The 14441-nt window shown below is 69.7% G+C and overlaps 6 protein-coding genes across 6 annotated transcripts; 2 read left to right on the forward strand and 4 right to left on the reverse strand.

Annotated features, from left to right (window-relative positions):
- Nucleotides 1-101: 101 nt before the first annotated feature.
- RHOBADRAFT_46366 (uncharacterized protein) lies at nucleotides 102-1245 on the reverse strand (the record flags this gene model as incomplete). Its single annotated transcript, XM_018414777.1, has 3 exons — nucleotides 102-982; nucleotides 1062-1169; nucleotides 1236-1245. 3 exons carry the CDS (start codon nucleotides 1243-1245, stop codon nucleotides 102-104), a joined length of 999 nt encoding a protein of 332 aa, XP_018268820.1.
- A 347-nt stretch (nucleotides 1246-1592) lies between these two features.
- On the forward strand, nucleotides 1593-7898 carry RHOBADRAFT_55461 (uncharacterized protein; the record flags this gene model as incomplete). The annotated part of the gene is made up of 16 exons (XM_018417864.1): nucleotides 1593-1673; nucleotides 1750-2026; nucleotides 2133-2492; nucleotides 2567-2899; nucleotides 2981-3204; nucleotides 3277-3768; nucleotides 3847-3954; nucleotides 4029-4325; nucleotides 4417-4698; nucleotides 4804-4918; nucleotides 5070-5787; nucleotides 5864-6349; nucleotides 6424-6740; nucleotides 6814-7205; nucleotides 7283-7439; nucleotides 7507-7898. The coding sequence occupies 16 exons, from the start codon at nucleotides 1593-1595 to the stop codon at nucleotides 7782-7784; spliced, it is 4917 nt and encodes a 1638-aa protein (XP_018268821.1). The 3' UTR covers nucleotides 7785-7898.
- A 123-nt stretch (nucleotides 7899-8021) lies between these two features.
- Nucleotides 8022-8540, reverse strand: RHOBADRAFT_66837 (uncharacterized protein). The gene is made up of 3 exons (XM_018419098.1): nucleotides 8514-8540; nucleotides 8340-8406; nucleotides 8022-8238 (listed from the first exon to the last, which is right to left on the reverse strand). Coding segments are annotated over exons 1-3 (249 nt in total). The 5' UTR covers nucleotides 8516-8540; the 3' UTR covers nucleotides 8022-8058.
- Nucleotides 8541-8937: 397 nt separating this feature from the next.
- Nucleotides 8938-10548, reverse strand: RHOBADRAFT_38875 (uncharacterized protein; the record flags this gene model as incomplete). Its single annotated transcript, XM_018413573.1, has 7 exons — nucleotides 8938-9170; nucleotides 9353-9470; nucleotides 9561-9630; nucleotides 9702-9734; nucleotides 9819-9839; nucleotides 9924-9998; nucleotides 10067-10548. The coding sequence occupies 7 exons, from the start codon at nucleotides 10546-10548 to the stop codon at nucleotides 8938-8940; spliced, it is 1032 nt and encodes a 343-aa protein (XP_018268823.1).
- A 574-nt stretch (nucleotides 10549-11122) lies between these two features.
- Nucleotides 11123-12859, reverse strand: RHOBADRAFT_46369 (uncharacterized protein; the record flags this gene model as incomplete). The annotated part of the gene is made up of 1 exon (XM_018414778.1): nucleotides 11123-12859. One exon carries the CDS (start codon nucleotides 12857-12859, stop codon nucleotides 11123-11125), a length of 1737 nt encoding a protein of 578 aa, XP_018268824.1.
- Nucleotides 12860-13492: 633 nt separating this feature from the next.
- On the forward strand, nucleotides 13493-14426 carry RHOBADRAFT_46370 (uncharacterized protein; the record flags this gene model as incomplete). The annotated part of the gene is made up of 4 exons (XM_018414779.1): nucleotides 13493-13674; nucleotides 13735-14034; nucleotides 14144-14181; nucleotides 14291-14426. Coding segments are annotated over 4 exons (656 nt in total), but the record flags the coding sequence as incomplete, so codon positions are not given.
- Between the last annotated feature and the right edge of the window lie 15 nt (nucleotides 14427-14441).

Consider the following 14441-nt stretch of genomic DNA (forward strand, 5'->3'; position numbering starts at 1 on the left):
CGTTTTCGCCGCCGAGAGACGCAAGCGCACGGACCCGCTCACGTCGTTGCACCCGCTCTCGCTCGCGGCGCACCCTCGACGACGTCGACGCACGGGCACGCTCACCCGCCCTCGCCGCCGCCGCCAACTTTGGGCACGGCGGCGTCCCACGGCCCGCTCAAGCGGTCCTTGTACCGAATGACGAGCCACCCTCTGACGAGGGGGGCGCCGACGCTCGTGCCGAGGAGGACTGCGGCGGCCCAGGGCGTCGCGCCCGTGTGCGTGCTGCGCAGGAGGACGAGGGCGGCGCCGGCGAGCGCGGTCGTGAGGGCGAGGGTCGGGCGGAAGGGGAGCGACGAGCGCAGGAGCGGGAGGGGCCCGAACCAGAGGGTCGCAAAGAGGAGGAGGGAGAAGACGGACGAGTTGGACGAGAGGCGAGACGCGAGGACGGTCGAGCCTGACAGGGCGGCCGTGAGCGAGATGGTCGAGGGGAGGGCGGCCCGGCGCGCCATCGTCGTCGTCGTCGTCGTCGCCGGCGAGGTCGTCGGCGCCGCCCGGTCGCGCGACCACCGCAAGGTGGACGAGAGCGGGATGGCGCGGTAGTCGGCGAGGAGCGCGTTGAGCGCAAACAGGGTGCCGCTCAGGGCCCAGATCGAGTCGGACGTGGTCGCGCGCGTGAGCGTCTTGAGTGCCGGCGCGAGGAGGTACAGCGCGACGAGCGGGATCAAGGGCGCGGCGGTCGCGGTCGTCGTCGTTGCCCTGTCGCCGCCGCCACCGCCGCTGTTGGTGGTGCCGAAGAGGGAAGTCGCCTCGCCGATGAGCCACGACCACAGGCGCAAGGCGGCGCTCAGGACGGCGCACGCGACGAGGAGGGTCGACGACGAGAGGGTGCCGTGCGACAGGCGGATAAAGACGGCGAGGAAGACAAAGGTGCACGAGAGGTGCTGCGTGATGGGCACCGTCTGGCGGAGGAGGGCCGGGAGCGACGCCGGGTGGACGTTGACTGCGATGAGAGCGGGGTGTTCAGTCTCGTTCGCTCGAGAGCCGTGGCGCCCTGCTAGACGTCGAGAGGAGAGACGGACCGTTGCGCTGGAGGTCGGAGAGGAACGAGGCGTCGACGTGGTTGTCCGGGTACGGCTGGCGGAGCCAGAGGACCTTGCGGTACGGCGCGAGCGGCGCGCGTTCTTGGTCTGCGAGCACAGGAAGCGACTCGTCAGTTTGACGGTGCGCGTACCACAGCGAGAGAGGGTGCGCACCTCGAACCATGCGGATGTGGTCGAGCGGGAGCGCGAGGAGGAGACAAAAGCGAGTACGGCCTTGGGCGAGGGTTTGCGCGGACAGCGAGCTCGATTCGGTCAGTGTCGGTGTTCCGGCTGAGCGAGCATGGCCTCTGAGGGTCGAGGTGAGCGGGCAAGCTGTCGAACCGATGAAGGCCAGACGAGGTCGAGCCGAGGGGGTTCTCGTCCTCACACCTCGCCGCGCCGCCGCTTGACTAGAGCTAGTCCCGCCGCACGCTCGTCTCGCCGCGTCCAGCCACCCGCTCGAGCCAGTCCCGCCAGCGCGCCGACGCCCGCCGCCCTCGCCGAGAGCCGCTCCACGTCCGAACACGGCTCATGGCCTCGCGACCGCCGCCAGCCTCGACGGGCGCACGCGCAAGCCCAGATGGATCGCCTGCCTTCTCGGTCCAAGTCCCCGTGCGTCCCTCTCGCCCCGGAGCTTTGCGCCCAGCGGTCGAGGCCGCCCCACCGCTCACCTCGCCTCCTCTGACAGCCGGGCAACCTCATCCATGCCGAGATCCTCACCGTCACGTCGGCCATGCGCAAGAACCAACGCTGGGCATCCGCCGCCTACGCCGCCTACCCGTACCTGAGCGGCTCGACCCGCCTCAACGGCTCGCAGGGCGTCGGCGGCTCGGGCGTCAGCTCGACCTCGTCGCCCTCCCTCTTCCGCGACAAGGACCACAACACGCGCACGAGCAAGAACGCCCAGGCCCTCGGCCTCATGGGCGGCTTTGCCGAGCTCAAGCTCCGCCTGCGTGAACTCGACGGTGAGCCGCCTCCTCCTCCTCCCCACATCTCTCTCTCTCTCTCTCTCCTTTCCCTGTCCTGCGGCCGCGCATCCACACGGAAGCTGAATCGAGCTGGCACCCACAGACGCGAGCAACCTCGATGCCGTCGCCCTCCTGCACCCGTTCCTCGAGGTCGTCCGCTCGCCCGAGACGTCGGGCCCGATCACGGCCACGGCCCTGTCGTCCATCGACAAGTTTGTCACCTACTCGATCCTGTCCCCCTCGTCGCCCAACCTCGCCCTCGCCATGTCGCAGCTGTCGTCGGCCGGCACGCACTGCAAGTTCGAGGCGAGCGACTCGGTGTCGGACGAGGTCGTCCTGCTCAAGATCCTCGACCTCCTGCGCAACTGCCTCACGGGCCACCTCGGCGAGGTCCTGAGCGACGAGAGCGTGTGCGAGATGATGGAGACTGGGCTCAGCATGTGCTGCCAGATGCGCCTCAGCGGTGCGTCCCTCCCGCTCTCTCCCCCTCCCGGCCCGAGCGACACCCATGACTCCTCGCCCTCCCCGTGCCCGCAGAGATGCTCCGACGATCAGCCGAGCGCACGATGCAGGCCATGGTCGCCGCCGTCTTCTCGCGCCTGCGCCACCTCTCGCCCGAGGACGACCTCGCCGCCGCACCGCCCACCTCGTCGGCCGCGTCCGTCGCCGGCGTCGACGACCCGGCGGGCGCCAACGGGCTCCGCATGGTCGCGCCCGACCCGAGGAGCGCGCAGATCCCGGCGGCGGGGCCGGGTGGGGGGGACGGGCTCGAGGAGGAGGGCGAGGAGCAGCAGGGTGTGCGGGAGGAGGACAAGGCGGCGCGGCTCGAGGATGAGAAAGACGGCTCGGTGGATGGCGAGGCGATCAAGGGTGCGTCCACGCTCCCTCTTCTCCTTCGCTCGACACGCTCTCCCGTGTCGTCGCAGACACTGAGACTCGACCGGCCCGCAGACGACGAGCCCGATATCACGCCGTTCGGCCTCGCGTCGATCCAGGAGCTCCTGCGCGTCCTCATCTCGCTCCTCAACCCGCACGACCAGCAGCACACCGACACGATGCGCCTCATGGCGCTCGGCCTGCTCAACATCGCGTTCGAGGTCGGCGGCAGGAGCATCGGCGAGTTCCCGGCCCTGCGCCTCATGGTCGCCGACCACCTGTGCAAGCACTTGTTCCAGGTGCGCCTCCACCCTCTCTGTCGCCTGCCGTCGACGTGCCTGACTCATCGCCCTGCCCCCAACCGCGCGCAGCTCGCCCGCTCCGACAACCCGCAGCTCTTGTCGACCTCGCTGCGCGTCATCACGAACGTGTTCGACACGATGCGCCCGCACCTCAAGCTCCAGCAAGAGCTCTTCCTCTCGTTCCTCCTCGACCGCCTCATCCTGCCCAACGCCGCCGGCCTGCGCAACGCCGACCTCGAGTCGCAGCTCGACCTGTCGACCTGGGCGCACGACGGCGCGTCGGGCCTCAACGGCGCCGGGCACGAGTCGGGCGGTGCGGGCGGCGGCGGTGGCGGTGGGCACGGCGGCGCGCCGGAGCGCACGTCGACGCCGACGCCGGCGTCGCGCGAGCGGGGCGGCGGCGCAGGAGGAGGCCCGAGCGCAGAGTCGCGCGAGCTCATGCTCGAGCTGCTGTCGCACCTCGTGCGGGGCAAGCACTCGATGGTGGACTTGTGGGTCAACTACGACTGCAGCGTCGAGGGCGAGGACCTGTACGAGCGGCTCGTCAAGTTCCTCAGCCGGGTGCGTCGCGCCCCCTCTCTCCCTCCTTCTTCCCCTCGGTCCGCCGACCGCGAGCCCTGACGCCTGCTGCCTCCACAGGGCGTCTACCCGCCGCATCAAGGCGCGTACCAGCAGGACAGCTCGCAGCTCATGTGCCTCGACACGATCCTCGAGCTCGTCGCCCACATGGCCGCTCGCCTCAACGAGGTGCGCCCCCTCTCTTTTCGGCCTCGCGCGCTCGCTTCACGAGTCCCTCACTGACTCTTCGTCACGGCCCGCAGGCGCCCGACCCGTCGCTGCCGCCGTCGCTCGCCGAGGACGTGACGGCGTCCAAGGCCAACAAGCGCGTCCTGCTTGAGGGCGCCGCCGCGTTCAACCTCAAGCCCAAGGTCGGCCTCAAGTTTCTCGAGGAGCACGGCATCATCTACAACGACCCGTCGGTCCCTCGAGCCGAGAGCCTCGCGCGCTTCTTCAAGACGACGCCCCGGCTCGACAAGCGCCTGCTCGGCGACTTTATCTCGCGGCCCGACCAGCTCGACGTCCTGAGGGCCTTTATGCACCTCATGGACTTTGAGGGCGTGCGTCCCTTGCCCTTTTCGCCTCCCTCTCTCGAAGGTTCACCTCGAGCCGCGCACTGACCCCTTTGCCCGCCCCCTCGCCCGCCTGCAGAAGATCATCTGCGACGCCATGCGCGAGCTCCTCGAGGCGTTCCGCCTCCCCGGCGAGTCGCAGCAGATCGCGCGCATCACCGAGACGTTCGCCGAGGTGTACTTTGCGACCGAGCCGCGCGAGATCCGGTCGCAGGACGCGACGTACGTCCTGTCGTACTCGGTCATCATGCTCAACACGGACCAGCACAACTCGCAGGTGCGCAAGCGCATGGACCTCGAGGCGTACGCGAGGAACCTGAGGGGCGTCAACGACGGGCAGGACTTTGACCCCGAGTACTTGGTGCGCCCCACGCTCTCTCTCTCTCTCTTTGCCTCCCTCTTTCCTTCCTTTGGGGCGCGCGCTCGGCGTCGGGCGAGGGCTCACTCGCCTTTTGTCCGCTCGCAGAGCTCGATCTTTGACTCGATCCGCAAGCGCGAGATTGTCCTGCCCGAGGAGCACCAGAACCAGGTCGGGTTCGAGTACGGGTGGAAGGAGCTCCTCCGTCGGTCCCGCCGCAGCGGTGCGTCCCTGCCTGTCCTCTCTCTCTCTCTTTCCCCCCACCTCTTTCCCTCTCCTCCCTGCCACACTCTCTCTCTCTCTTTCGCCCCCTCCCTCGCTCCCTCTCTTCCTGCGACACTGACTCGTCTCCCTCCCTCTTCCGCCGTCGACAGGGCCTTTCACGCACAACCCGACGAGCGTGTTCGACCGCGGCATGTTTGCCGTCGCGTGGAAGCCGCTCGTGTCGGCCATGTCGTTCGCGTTTGCCAACTTCCGCGACGACTTTATGGTGCAGCGCGCGATCGGCGGCTTCAACCACTGCGCGGCGCTCGCGGCGCGGTTCGACATGCCCGAGGTGTTCGACTACCTGATCCTGTCGCTGAGCCGGGTGAGCGGGCTCGTCCAGGCGCCGGCGGCGTCGCAGGAGGTCGGCAACTTCCCGGTCGTCGAGGTCGAGGGCCAAAAGGTGACGGTCAGCCCTGTCGCGGTCCGGTTCGGCACCAACGTCAAGGCCCAGCTCGCCGCCGTCGTCCTCTTCACGATCGCCAACCACAACGGCGCCTTCATCCGCCGCGGGTGGACCCAGATCTTCGAGATCTACCAGACCCTCTTCACGCACTCGCTCCTGCCGCCGTCGATGCTCATGATGGAGGACTTCCTGTCGGGCGCGTCGGCGATCCCGCTCAAGCCCAAGACGGTCGCCGCGCCGCGAGAGGAGCGCCGTGGCGACGGCGGCCTCCTGTCGACCCTGTCGTCGTACCTCCTGTCGCCGTACGGCGCCGGCAGCGACATGGCCGGCACCGACTTTACCGACGACGACATCGAGACGACGCTGTCGGCCGTCGACTGCATCGCCTCGTGCCGCGTCGAGGAGCTCTACTCGCAGATCTTGTGCGTCCCTCCTTTCGCCCGGTTCGGTCCTCGTCGAACCCGCCTCTGACGACCTCTCTTCGTCCCACGCCCGCAGTGACCTCAAGGGCGAGGCGCTTGTCGCGCCCGTCCAGGTCCTCGTCGACCTCGTCCAGCGCGTCACGATCGACCGCACCCGCACGCGGTCCGGCTCGGGCTCGGCGCCCAACTCGCCCCAGATCAGCATCACGCCGTCGAGGGTCCAGCTGCCGTACGACCCGTCGGCCGTCCTGCTCCTCGAGATCGCGACGAGCATCGTCGCGCGGTCGGGCGAGTCGTTGACCGACCTGTGGCCGTCGTCGTTCGACTTTCTCCAGCGCCTCCTCGCGTCGGCCAACTCGTTCAGCAGCCTGTTCAACGAGCGCGTCGTCGCGTCGCTCCTGCGCCTCGTCGCCGAGGTCATCAAGTCGGACGAGCTGCGCGACTCGTGCTTCCTCGCGCTCGACATGCTGCGGTCCCTGTCGCCGGCCGTCCTCAGCAGCGTCGCCGAGCCGCTCATGGCCGGCCTGTCTCGCGTCATCCTCGAGAATGCCGCACGCGTCCAGTCCGTCCTCTTTGCCTTCCCCGCCTGCGTCGTCTCGCAAAGCCGCCAACTGACTCGTTGTCACCCACCCGCAGCTCGCCGACCGAGTGGAACCTCCTGTTCGCCCTCTTCTCGGCCACGTCGGAGCAAGAAGCCGCCGCCAAGATCTCGATGGACCTCTTGCGGCAGCTCGCCGCCGGCCAACTCGGTGCTCGCCTGCACGCCGACAACTATGCCGCGTTCCTCAAGACGCTCGCCGGGTTTGCCCACGTCGCGCCGAGCAACAAGGCGAGCGAGCGTGCGAGCGACGAGGCGGCACTCGTGCGCGGCCTGCAGATCGTCGACGTCCTGCACGAGGTGCAGGCGGCAGTCCCGGACTTGATCGCGACGTCCTCCCTTTCGCCTGCTCGAGGTGCGCCCCACTCTCTCCTCTTTTTCTCTCGCTCGAGGAGCGGACGGCTCACGTGAACGATCTGCCCTTGCAGCCTGGGACGCCGCCTGGATCCCGCTCCTGTCGGCGTACGCGCAGCTGTGCCTCAACCCGGCTCGCGAGCTGCGGCAGAACGCCATCTCGAGCCTGCAGCGCACGCTCCTCGCGCCCGAGATCCTCCACAACACGGACGTCGACCTCACCGTCATCTTTGAGCGCGTCTTCTTCCCGCTCCTCGAGGAGCTCCTCAAGCCGCAAGTGTTCCGCCGCGACCCGGACGGCATGGGCGAGACGCGCCTGCGGGCCTCGGCGCTCCTGTGCAAGGTCTTCCTGCAGTACCTGACGCAGCTGAGCGAGCGCCAGGGCATGCACACCATGACCGAGCTCTGGCTCAAGATCCTCGGGTACCAGGACCGGTTCATGCACTCGGGCAGGCGCGACCAGATGGTGCGTCCCCTCTCTCTTCTCTCTCTTCTCCCTCCTCTTCTCCGTCGCGGTTCCTGACTCGTCGCTCGCTGTCGCAGTTCGAGGCCGTCCCCGAGCTCCTCAAGAACGTCCTCCTCGTCATGAACGCGAGCAACTTCCTCGTCCCGCCGTCGGTCGACGGTCGCACGCCCGAGCAGGCGCGCCTGTGGGACGCGACGTTCGAGCGCATCCACCCTTTCCTGCCTGAGCTGCAGCGTGCGTCCACATCTCTCTCCCTTTCGCGTCTCGTCGCACGGACCGCCCTGACGCTTCGATTTTGCAGGCGAGCTGTTCCCTCCTCCTCCCGTCCCGGTCCCCTTCTCGTCCCCCGCATCTTCTGCGCCACCTGCATCCGCATCTCAGCCTCTCGCCGCCGCCTCGCCGTCCCAGCAGCCGTCGCCACCGCCGCCGCCGCAGCAGCAGCAGCAGCAGCCGCAGCAGCGAGACGTCCCCGCCTCGCTGTTCGAGCCCGCCGGTGCGCCGTCGGCCCAGCAGCAGCAGCAGCAGCGTCCGCCTGTGACGCCCGGGTCCGAGAACACGGTCGACCTGTTTGGGCCGTGATGTTTGGGCCGTGAGGAGGGAGCGGGAGGAAGAGGGGCTTCGAGGCGTGAGCGAGTGTCGAGGAGGAGGATCATGTAGTCGTCGGAGCTGTGCAGTACGCTGTGCCTTGCTGTCTCTCTCGTCGTGGCCCTCGTCGTCTCCTCGCAGAGCGGGAGAGCACCGAGAGCAGCTGGAGATGATTCGAGGCCTGGGCTTCTGCCGCTCGCTCGCTCGCTCGCTCTCACCTCTCTTTCGCTCGGCCGCGGTCCGAAAGAGGGTATTGCACGAGCATGCGTCACCACACGCTGAGCGCCCAAGCCTGGCGCAAATCATCCTCGAGCTGTCGCTGCCGCCGTGCCTCCTGCGCTCGCGCCTCCTCGCGGCTCGACGGCGTCGCGCTCGACGGCGTCGCGCTCGACGACGGGGCCGGGCTCGAGATGGTGGGCGACGAGCGCGTGTAGCAGAGGAGGCGGGACTGGGGGGGCGAGAGGCGGGCGGGTCAGTGCGTTCGTCGTTCGGCGGGGTGCGAGCGCTGCGTGGCGCGCGAGAGAGAGAAAGAGAGAGAGGGAGACGGACCTGCTGCCCTTGGGTGCGGGCGGAAGGAGCGAGGACGCGAGCGAGGATCGCAGAGACGAGGCTTGACCTGCAGTCGTACCGGTGCGGGCGAGAGGCGGCGAGGCGAGGCGAGTTTGAGAAGGTCAGCGACGGCCGACCGCACTAGGAGGAGGAGGCCCGAGCGAGAGGGCACACATGTGTGGAGGGGTCGCGCTTTCCAGTGCGTGTGCGGGAAAGAGAGCTTGCGTGCCCTCGCGCCTGGGTAGCAGCCGCACTCCGTGTCGGAACAAGCCGGAGCGAGCGCGAAGCAGAGGGAAGGCGATCCTGGGAGGAAGCGGGGGTGGCGACGAGTGAGGCGGGGCTTGCGCGTCCTCGAGCAGGAGCCGAGAGGACGTCGCTGTGCTTCAAGCCGACGAGGAGGACTCGACCGAGCAGCAGCAGGGGAGGGACGACGAGAGGACCGTGCGCGCAGTCCGGTGACTGTGCGCCAACCTGGACGACGACTCTCCTCTCTCGCTCGCGCATGGACGGCCTGCTCTCGCCACCCTCGAGGTGCAGCGCACAAGGGGACAATCGAGCTCCATCTCTCGCCCCCATCTCGCGAAAAAAAAAAACGAATCTACAGCTTCGCCCGCCCCTGCTCCAGCTGCGCCTCGCCCTCGATCTCGCCCTCGCCCTCAGCCTGCACCCTCGCGCCCTCCCTCGCGTCCCTCAAGTACTCGTACACGACCGAAAAGTCCCTCGACGAAAAGTCGTCGCGCTGCGACAGGCGCTCGTACAGCTTTGCGGCGAGCTGGCCGAGCGGGAGCGGCGTGGACGAGCGCGAGGCCGACGTGAGCGCGAGTTGGAGGTCTGCGTGCGGGGATCGGGGTTGGTGGGTCGAGGAGAGAGGGTGTGGGTGGGTCGAGGAGGGCGACAGTGGGTCGAGCGAGCGAGCAAGCGAGCGAGGACGGGAAGGGGGCAAACAGGTCGTCAGTGCCGGCGCCTTGGGAAAGAGGCGGCGCCAGATGACGAGGGACCGTCGCAGGGCGCACCTTTGCTCATGAGCCTCGTGAGGAACCCGCCCGAGTAGCCGCGGTCGGCGGGTGTCCCGACGCCAGGGAGCGCGCCGGGCGCCGGGTTGTTGACCTCGCTCGGCCAGCACTTGCCCGTCTGCGTTGGCGTTCGCGCGCGCGCGCGGGCACGGGTCAGTTTGCGCTGTCCCGTGCGGCGGAAAGGGGGGAGGAGAGAGCGTGGACGCACAGAGGTGTTGATGACGCTCGCGAGGACGTCGGGCTTGAGGCCGAGCGACTCGCCGAGGAGCATGGCCTCGCTGGGGTTCGGGAGGGCGCTCGAGAGGGTCAGTGCGGGGCTCGACGAACGGAGAGAGGGTCGACGACGCACGCCGTGCCGATCATGTTGATGCCGAGGAGGAGGCTGCGTAGGGAGAAACGCGAGGGTCAGGGACGGGCGAGGCGAGCGGGCTCGAGACGAGCGAGGGAAGGGGCGGGCGGGACGGACTTGTTGCAGATCTTGACGGCCCTGCGACGCGTGTGCGTGGCGTCAGTGACCGGGTGCATGGAGAGAGAGAGAGAGAGGGAGGGAAAGAAAGGTGAGGCGACGCACAGGCCGTTGCCGGACGGGCCGCAGTGGATGAAGCGCGCGCCCATCTTTGCGAGGTGCGGTTGCGCGCGGTTGAACCTGAGTCGAGGCGCGAGGGGCGAGTCAGTCCCCTCGCACGAGAAAGAGAGAGAAGTATGGGGACGCACGCCTGCTCGGAGCCGCCGACCATGAAGCTGAGCGTGCCCTTGTCGGCGCCAACGACGCCGCCGCTCACGGGCGCATCGACCATGTCGACGCCGAGGTCGCTCGCCCTCCTCGCCACCTCGACGCTGTGCTCCCTGTCGCCCGTCGTGCAGTCGATCAAGAGCGTCTCCCTCCTCCTCGCGTCCGACAGGCCCTCGAGCGCCTCAAAGATGCCGTTCTCGCCGCAGTAGACCTCTTCGACCTCGTGGCGCGAGGGCAGCATCGTCACGATCGTGCTCGCCATGCGGGCGACGCCCGCGGGCGCACTCGCGGGCACGACGTCGCGCCCGGCGTAGGCGCGCGTGTGCTCGTCGAGGAACTTGGACAGCGCGGGCGGGTGCGCGTCAAACACGACGAACGCGGGCTTTGGTTGGCCCGGGGTGAAGACGCCTTGCTGGCCGGCGAACGTCTTGTTGAGGAGGTTGGCCGCCATGCCGCGGCCCATGGCGCTGCGTACGTGGGGTCGCGGGTCAGCGCGAGGAGGGAGGGGAGGAAGGGGAGAGGTGGGCGCACCCGAGGCCGAGGAACCCGAGGGTTGAGGCGCGGTCCGTGTGGCGCAAGAGCAGAGTTGGGCGCATGGTCGTAGGTGCCGGCTGATTGCGGTTGCGAGAGAGAAAGGGAGCGCGTGGTGGGGGAGGGAGGTCGAGGTCGGCGGCGTGCGGGCGAGTGAATGCGGCTGGACAAGGTCGACCCTGGTACTCGAGCAGCGAGTGCGTCTGAGCAGTCTCTGGACTAGCGAGAAGAGCGAGGACGAGGAGAGAGGAGGAGGAGGAGGAGCGAGCCGGTCCCCGCCTCCGCGTGAGCCGGCCGACTCGCGAGAGACTCTCGGCTTGCCTTCAAGCCCTCGGCCCTCTCTGTCGCGGTCGAGACGAAACCCGCAAGTGTCTGTGCACCGAGTGTCTGTGGCAAAGCTACGCAGAGAGAGAGAGAGGGACCGCACGAGTGAGGCAAAGCACCGACCCGACCCGACGCACTGACCCCGCTCCCTCCAGCCCCTCTCCCGCCGACCGCCGCGCGCCTCAAAGCTGCCACCAGCTCCTCCCCTGCCCCTCGCCCTGCTGCCCCTCGCGCTCGCGCTCCTCGTCGTGCCCTGCGCGCCCCCCACCGCCGCCGCGACGAGGCGAGCTCGGGGGCGTCAGCGGCCGCTTGATCCCGAACGACTCCTCGAAGCTCGTGTAGGTCGCGAGCGGCGGACGGGTGAGCGGCTGCTGCTGCTGGTGGTGCTGCTGCTGGTGGTGGTGCGCGTGCGGGTACGGGTGCGACGACGAGGGCGACGGCGAGTCGGTCACCATGACGGTGTCGCGCTCGTCGACGACGACGACGGCGGGCGACGACGACGACGACGACGACGACGGTGCGCGACTCGTGCGCCTGCGCGTGCGCGGCGGGCCGCCCGACGCCGACGCCGACGTTGCGCTGAGCGGGCTCGGGAGGAGCTGCTGCTGCGGCTGCTGCTGCTGCTGCTCGGCGGCCGAGAGCGAGAGCGGGCGCAGCGCAGCGAGCGTGGGTTTCGCCGCCCTGCTGCTGCTGCTGCGGGGCGCACTCACGGCAAGGCCCGCCGCGTCGCCGCCGCCGCGCGGGCTGTCGCTCGGGCTGGGCAAGAACGAGCCCGCGGCCCTCGGCGGCTCGTCCTCCCTCCTCGCGCCCCGTCCCTGTCCCGCCGTCCCCACCGTCCCCATCGCCGCCGCCGCCGCCGCTGCCGCTCGTTCTTCGCGATGATCATCGACGACGACGACCTCCGCCTCGAGCGCCCTTCCGCCCGGTGCCGCCTCTGCGCCGAGCGCGCGCACCTCGGTCGGGGTGACGCACGGCGGGAGCGGGAGCATGGGCTCGTGAGGCGCTGGGGGGTTCGAGCCGAGGAAGGCGAGCGGGCTGAGCGAGAGGGTTGCGGCTGGGGTCGGGGCGGAAGGGGCGGACGGGGTGAGCGAGGGGGTGCTGGAGCTGGAGGCGGGAGCGGGCCTGGCGCGAGGTGTCGGTGTCGGTGTAGGTGTCGGGGTAGGTGCAGGTGTCCACGAGTGAGAGGGCGAGAGCGCCATCGTCGACACGCCGCAGCCGCACGGCGGCGCCTCGGCCGCGCCCGCGCCCGAACCCGAACCCGCACCCGGCGCCGCGCGCTCGAGCGAGCCGACGACGACGGGCCCCGACACGGTGCGCAGGCCGGCGAGGCCCGGCGACGCACGCGACGAGGACGACGAGGAGGAGGCCGTGCGAGGCGTGGTGCGCTCGGAGCGGAAACGAGAGCGCGCGCTACTGCTGCTGCTGCTCGCACCGCCGGGCGCACTCGCTGCCGCGCCGCTGCTCGAGCCTGCGCCCGGACCCGCGCCCGCGCCCGTCGTCGATGCTGCGCGCGGCACGGCGAGCGACGCCCCAGCGCGGGCACCGTGGGGCGAGTTGCGGCGCGACGACGACGACGACGAGCGCGGCTTGCTGGGGTCGGGGGTCGTCGCCGAGCTCGAGGTGGCGCCGAGGCGGGGCGACGAGCTGCCGCTGAGCGCAGGCGACCCTGCGGGCTGCTTGGCCCTGCGGGTCCTCGACGACGACGACGACGACGACGACGACGCGCGGCGGCGGGTCGGGTGCTCGCCGCCGTCGTCGCCCTCGAGCGGGTCGGCGTTCTCGTCCTCGCGGCGGCGGTGGTGGTGGTGGATGGACGGCGCGTTGCCCTGACGGCGTTTCGGGGCGCGCAGGCGCACAAACTCGTCCGAGGTGAGGGCGTTGCGGATCACGGCCGCCGAGGAGGACGAGGTTGGAGACATGGGTGGGCGCTCTCGGGGGAGGCGAGGAGGAGGAGAAGACGTGGTGGGCGTGCAGAGTGTGGGTCGGAGGGGCGGTCGAGGCGGGAGCGAGGAGGGAGCGAAGGGTGTGATCGAGGGCGGGAGCGAGGGGGAGGAGGGGGAGGAGCGTGTCGGTGGGGGTGCGGGCCCTCACCAGGGGTGCGTGTTGCAGGCCCTCGAGCTGTGTGCAGTGAGTGCGCAGTCAGTGCCGGGTGCTTCGAGGGGTGCGAGCTGGGAGCTCATCAGGGCGCGACGACCACGCGGCGCGGTCGAGTGAGGGGGAGGAGAGGTGGGACACGCACCTGGGTGGCTGCGGGCGGCTGTGCGGGCGTGGCCTCGAGGTGGCTGTGCACTGGGCGGTGCTGCAGACGAGGTGCACGAGCGAGAGAGAGAGGGGTTGGCTCGAGGACGACGAGGCCGTGGCCGCAATCTCGCAGGTCGCTCTCTTGCTCTGGCCAAACCTCGACGCGAGGCACGCCTGCATCGACTGCACCTCGCTCAGCTACCTCGACGCGGTCCACCACCCTCGAACGAGCCCGCCTCGGTCCACCGCCTCGTCCTCCTCACCTCGACCCTTCCTCGGTTCGGTTCAGTGACGGCTCGCTCTCGCCCGCCATGGACACCGACCGCGACATCCCCAACAAGATCCGCGACTCGTTCAACGACAGCCTCGCAAAGGGCTACATCCACCTGTACCACACGGTCGACCACCACCTCGTCCAACACGATCCAGTCGGGTTCCCCCAGCTCGGCAACATCGTCCCCCAGCTGAGCGACAAGCCCCAAGTCCCGCCCAGGTGCGCCCTCTCTCTCTCCGCCCGAGCCACCAACCCCGGCCTCACTCTCCCCCGACGCAGCACGCCCGACCTCTCGACCCGCCGGCTCAAAGACCCGCTCCAAGGCCCGCACTACGGCCGCGGCGAGCACGTCCTCGACCTCGTGCACGAACCCTCGGGCGCCCAGTACGCCATCGTGCACAACCTGCACGCCCTCGCGCCCGAGCACTGCCTCGTCGTTCCGTGCTTTGACCCCGACGGCGAGGGCCCACACGTGTTCCGGCCCCAGACGAGCGCCTTGACAGAGGCCGACTTGTGGACGGCGTGGAGGGTCGTCAAGGCGTATGCCGACGAGGGGAGGGAGACGACGGCCTTCTTCAAGTGCGTCCCCCCCCCCCCCCTTCTCCTCGGGCGCGCGCACTCGCTCGCGCCTCGTCGATCTCGAACGTGGGACGCAGTGACTGACTCGTCGCTCGTCGGGCGCACACAGCGGTGGACCTCTTGCCGGAGCGTCGCAGCCCCACCTCCGTGCGTCCCTCCTCCCTCCTCCCTCCCTCAAGCCCCCTCTCTCGCCCACCCTCTCCCTTCTTCCCGCACCCACACCTGACCCTACACCTCGATGCCCGGCCGGCCACAGACATCCAGTTCATCCCCTTCCAGCACAACCGCGCTCCGGGGCCCGAGCACCTCGCGCGCTCGCTCGCGCCCGTCGTGTCGGCCAACAAGCCCGGCGCACAGCAGCCTGGGCCTGTCCCCGCAAGGCTGCCCGTGCCGTGGTCGATTTCTAC

Source organism: Rhodotorula graminis, assembly GCF_001329695.1.
Source record: "Rhodotorula graminis WP1 unplaced genomic scaffold RHOBAscaffold_13, whole genome shotgun sequence".
Taxonomy (NCBI): Eukaryota; Fungi; Basidiomycota; class Microbotryomycetes; order Sporidiobolales; family Sporidiobolaceae; genus Rhodotorula; species Rhodotorula graminis.

Coding starts and splice junctions, on each gene's coding strand:
- RHOBADRAFT_66837 (XM_018419098.1), bottom strand. Junction 8,239..8,339: donor CCCGCACCCAAGGGCAGCAG/GTCCGTCTCCCT, acceptor TCGCCCCCCCAG/TCCCGCCTCCTCTGCTACAC.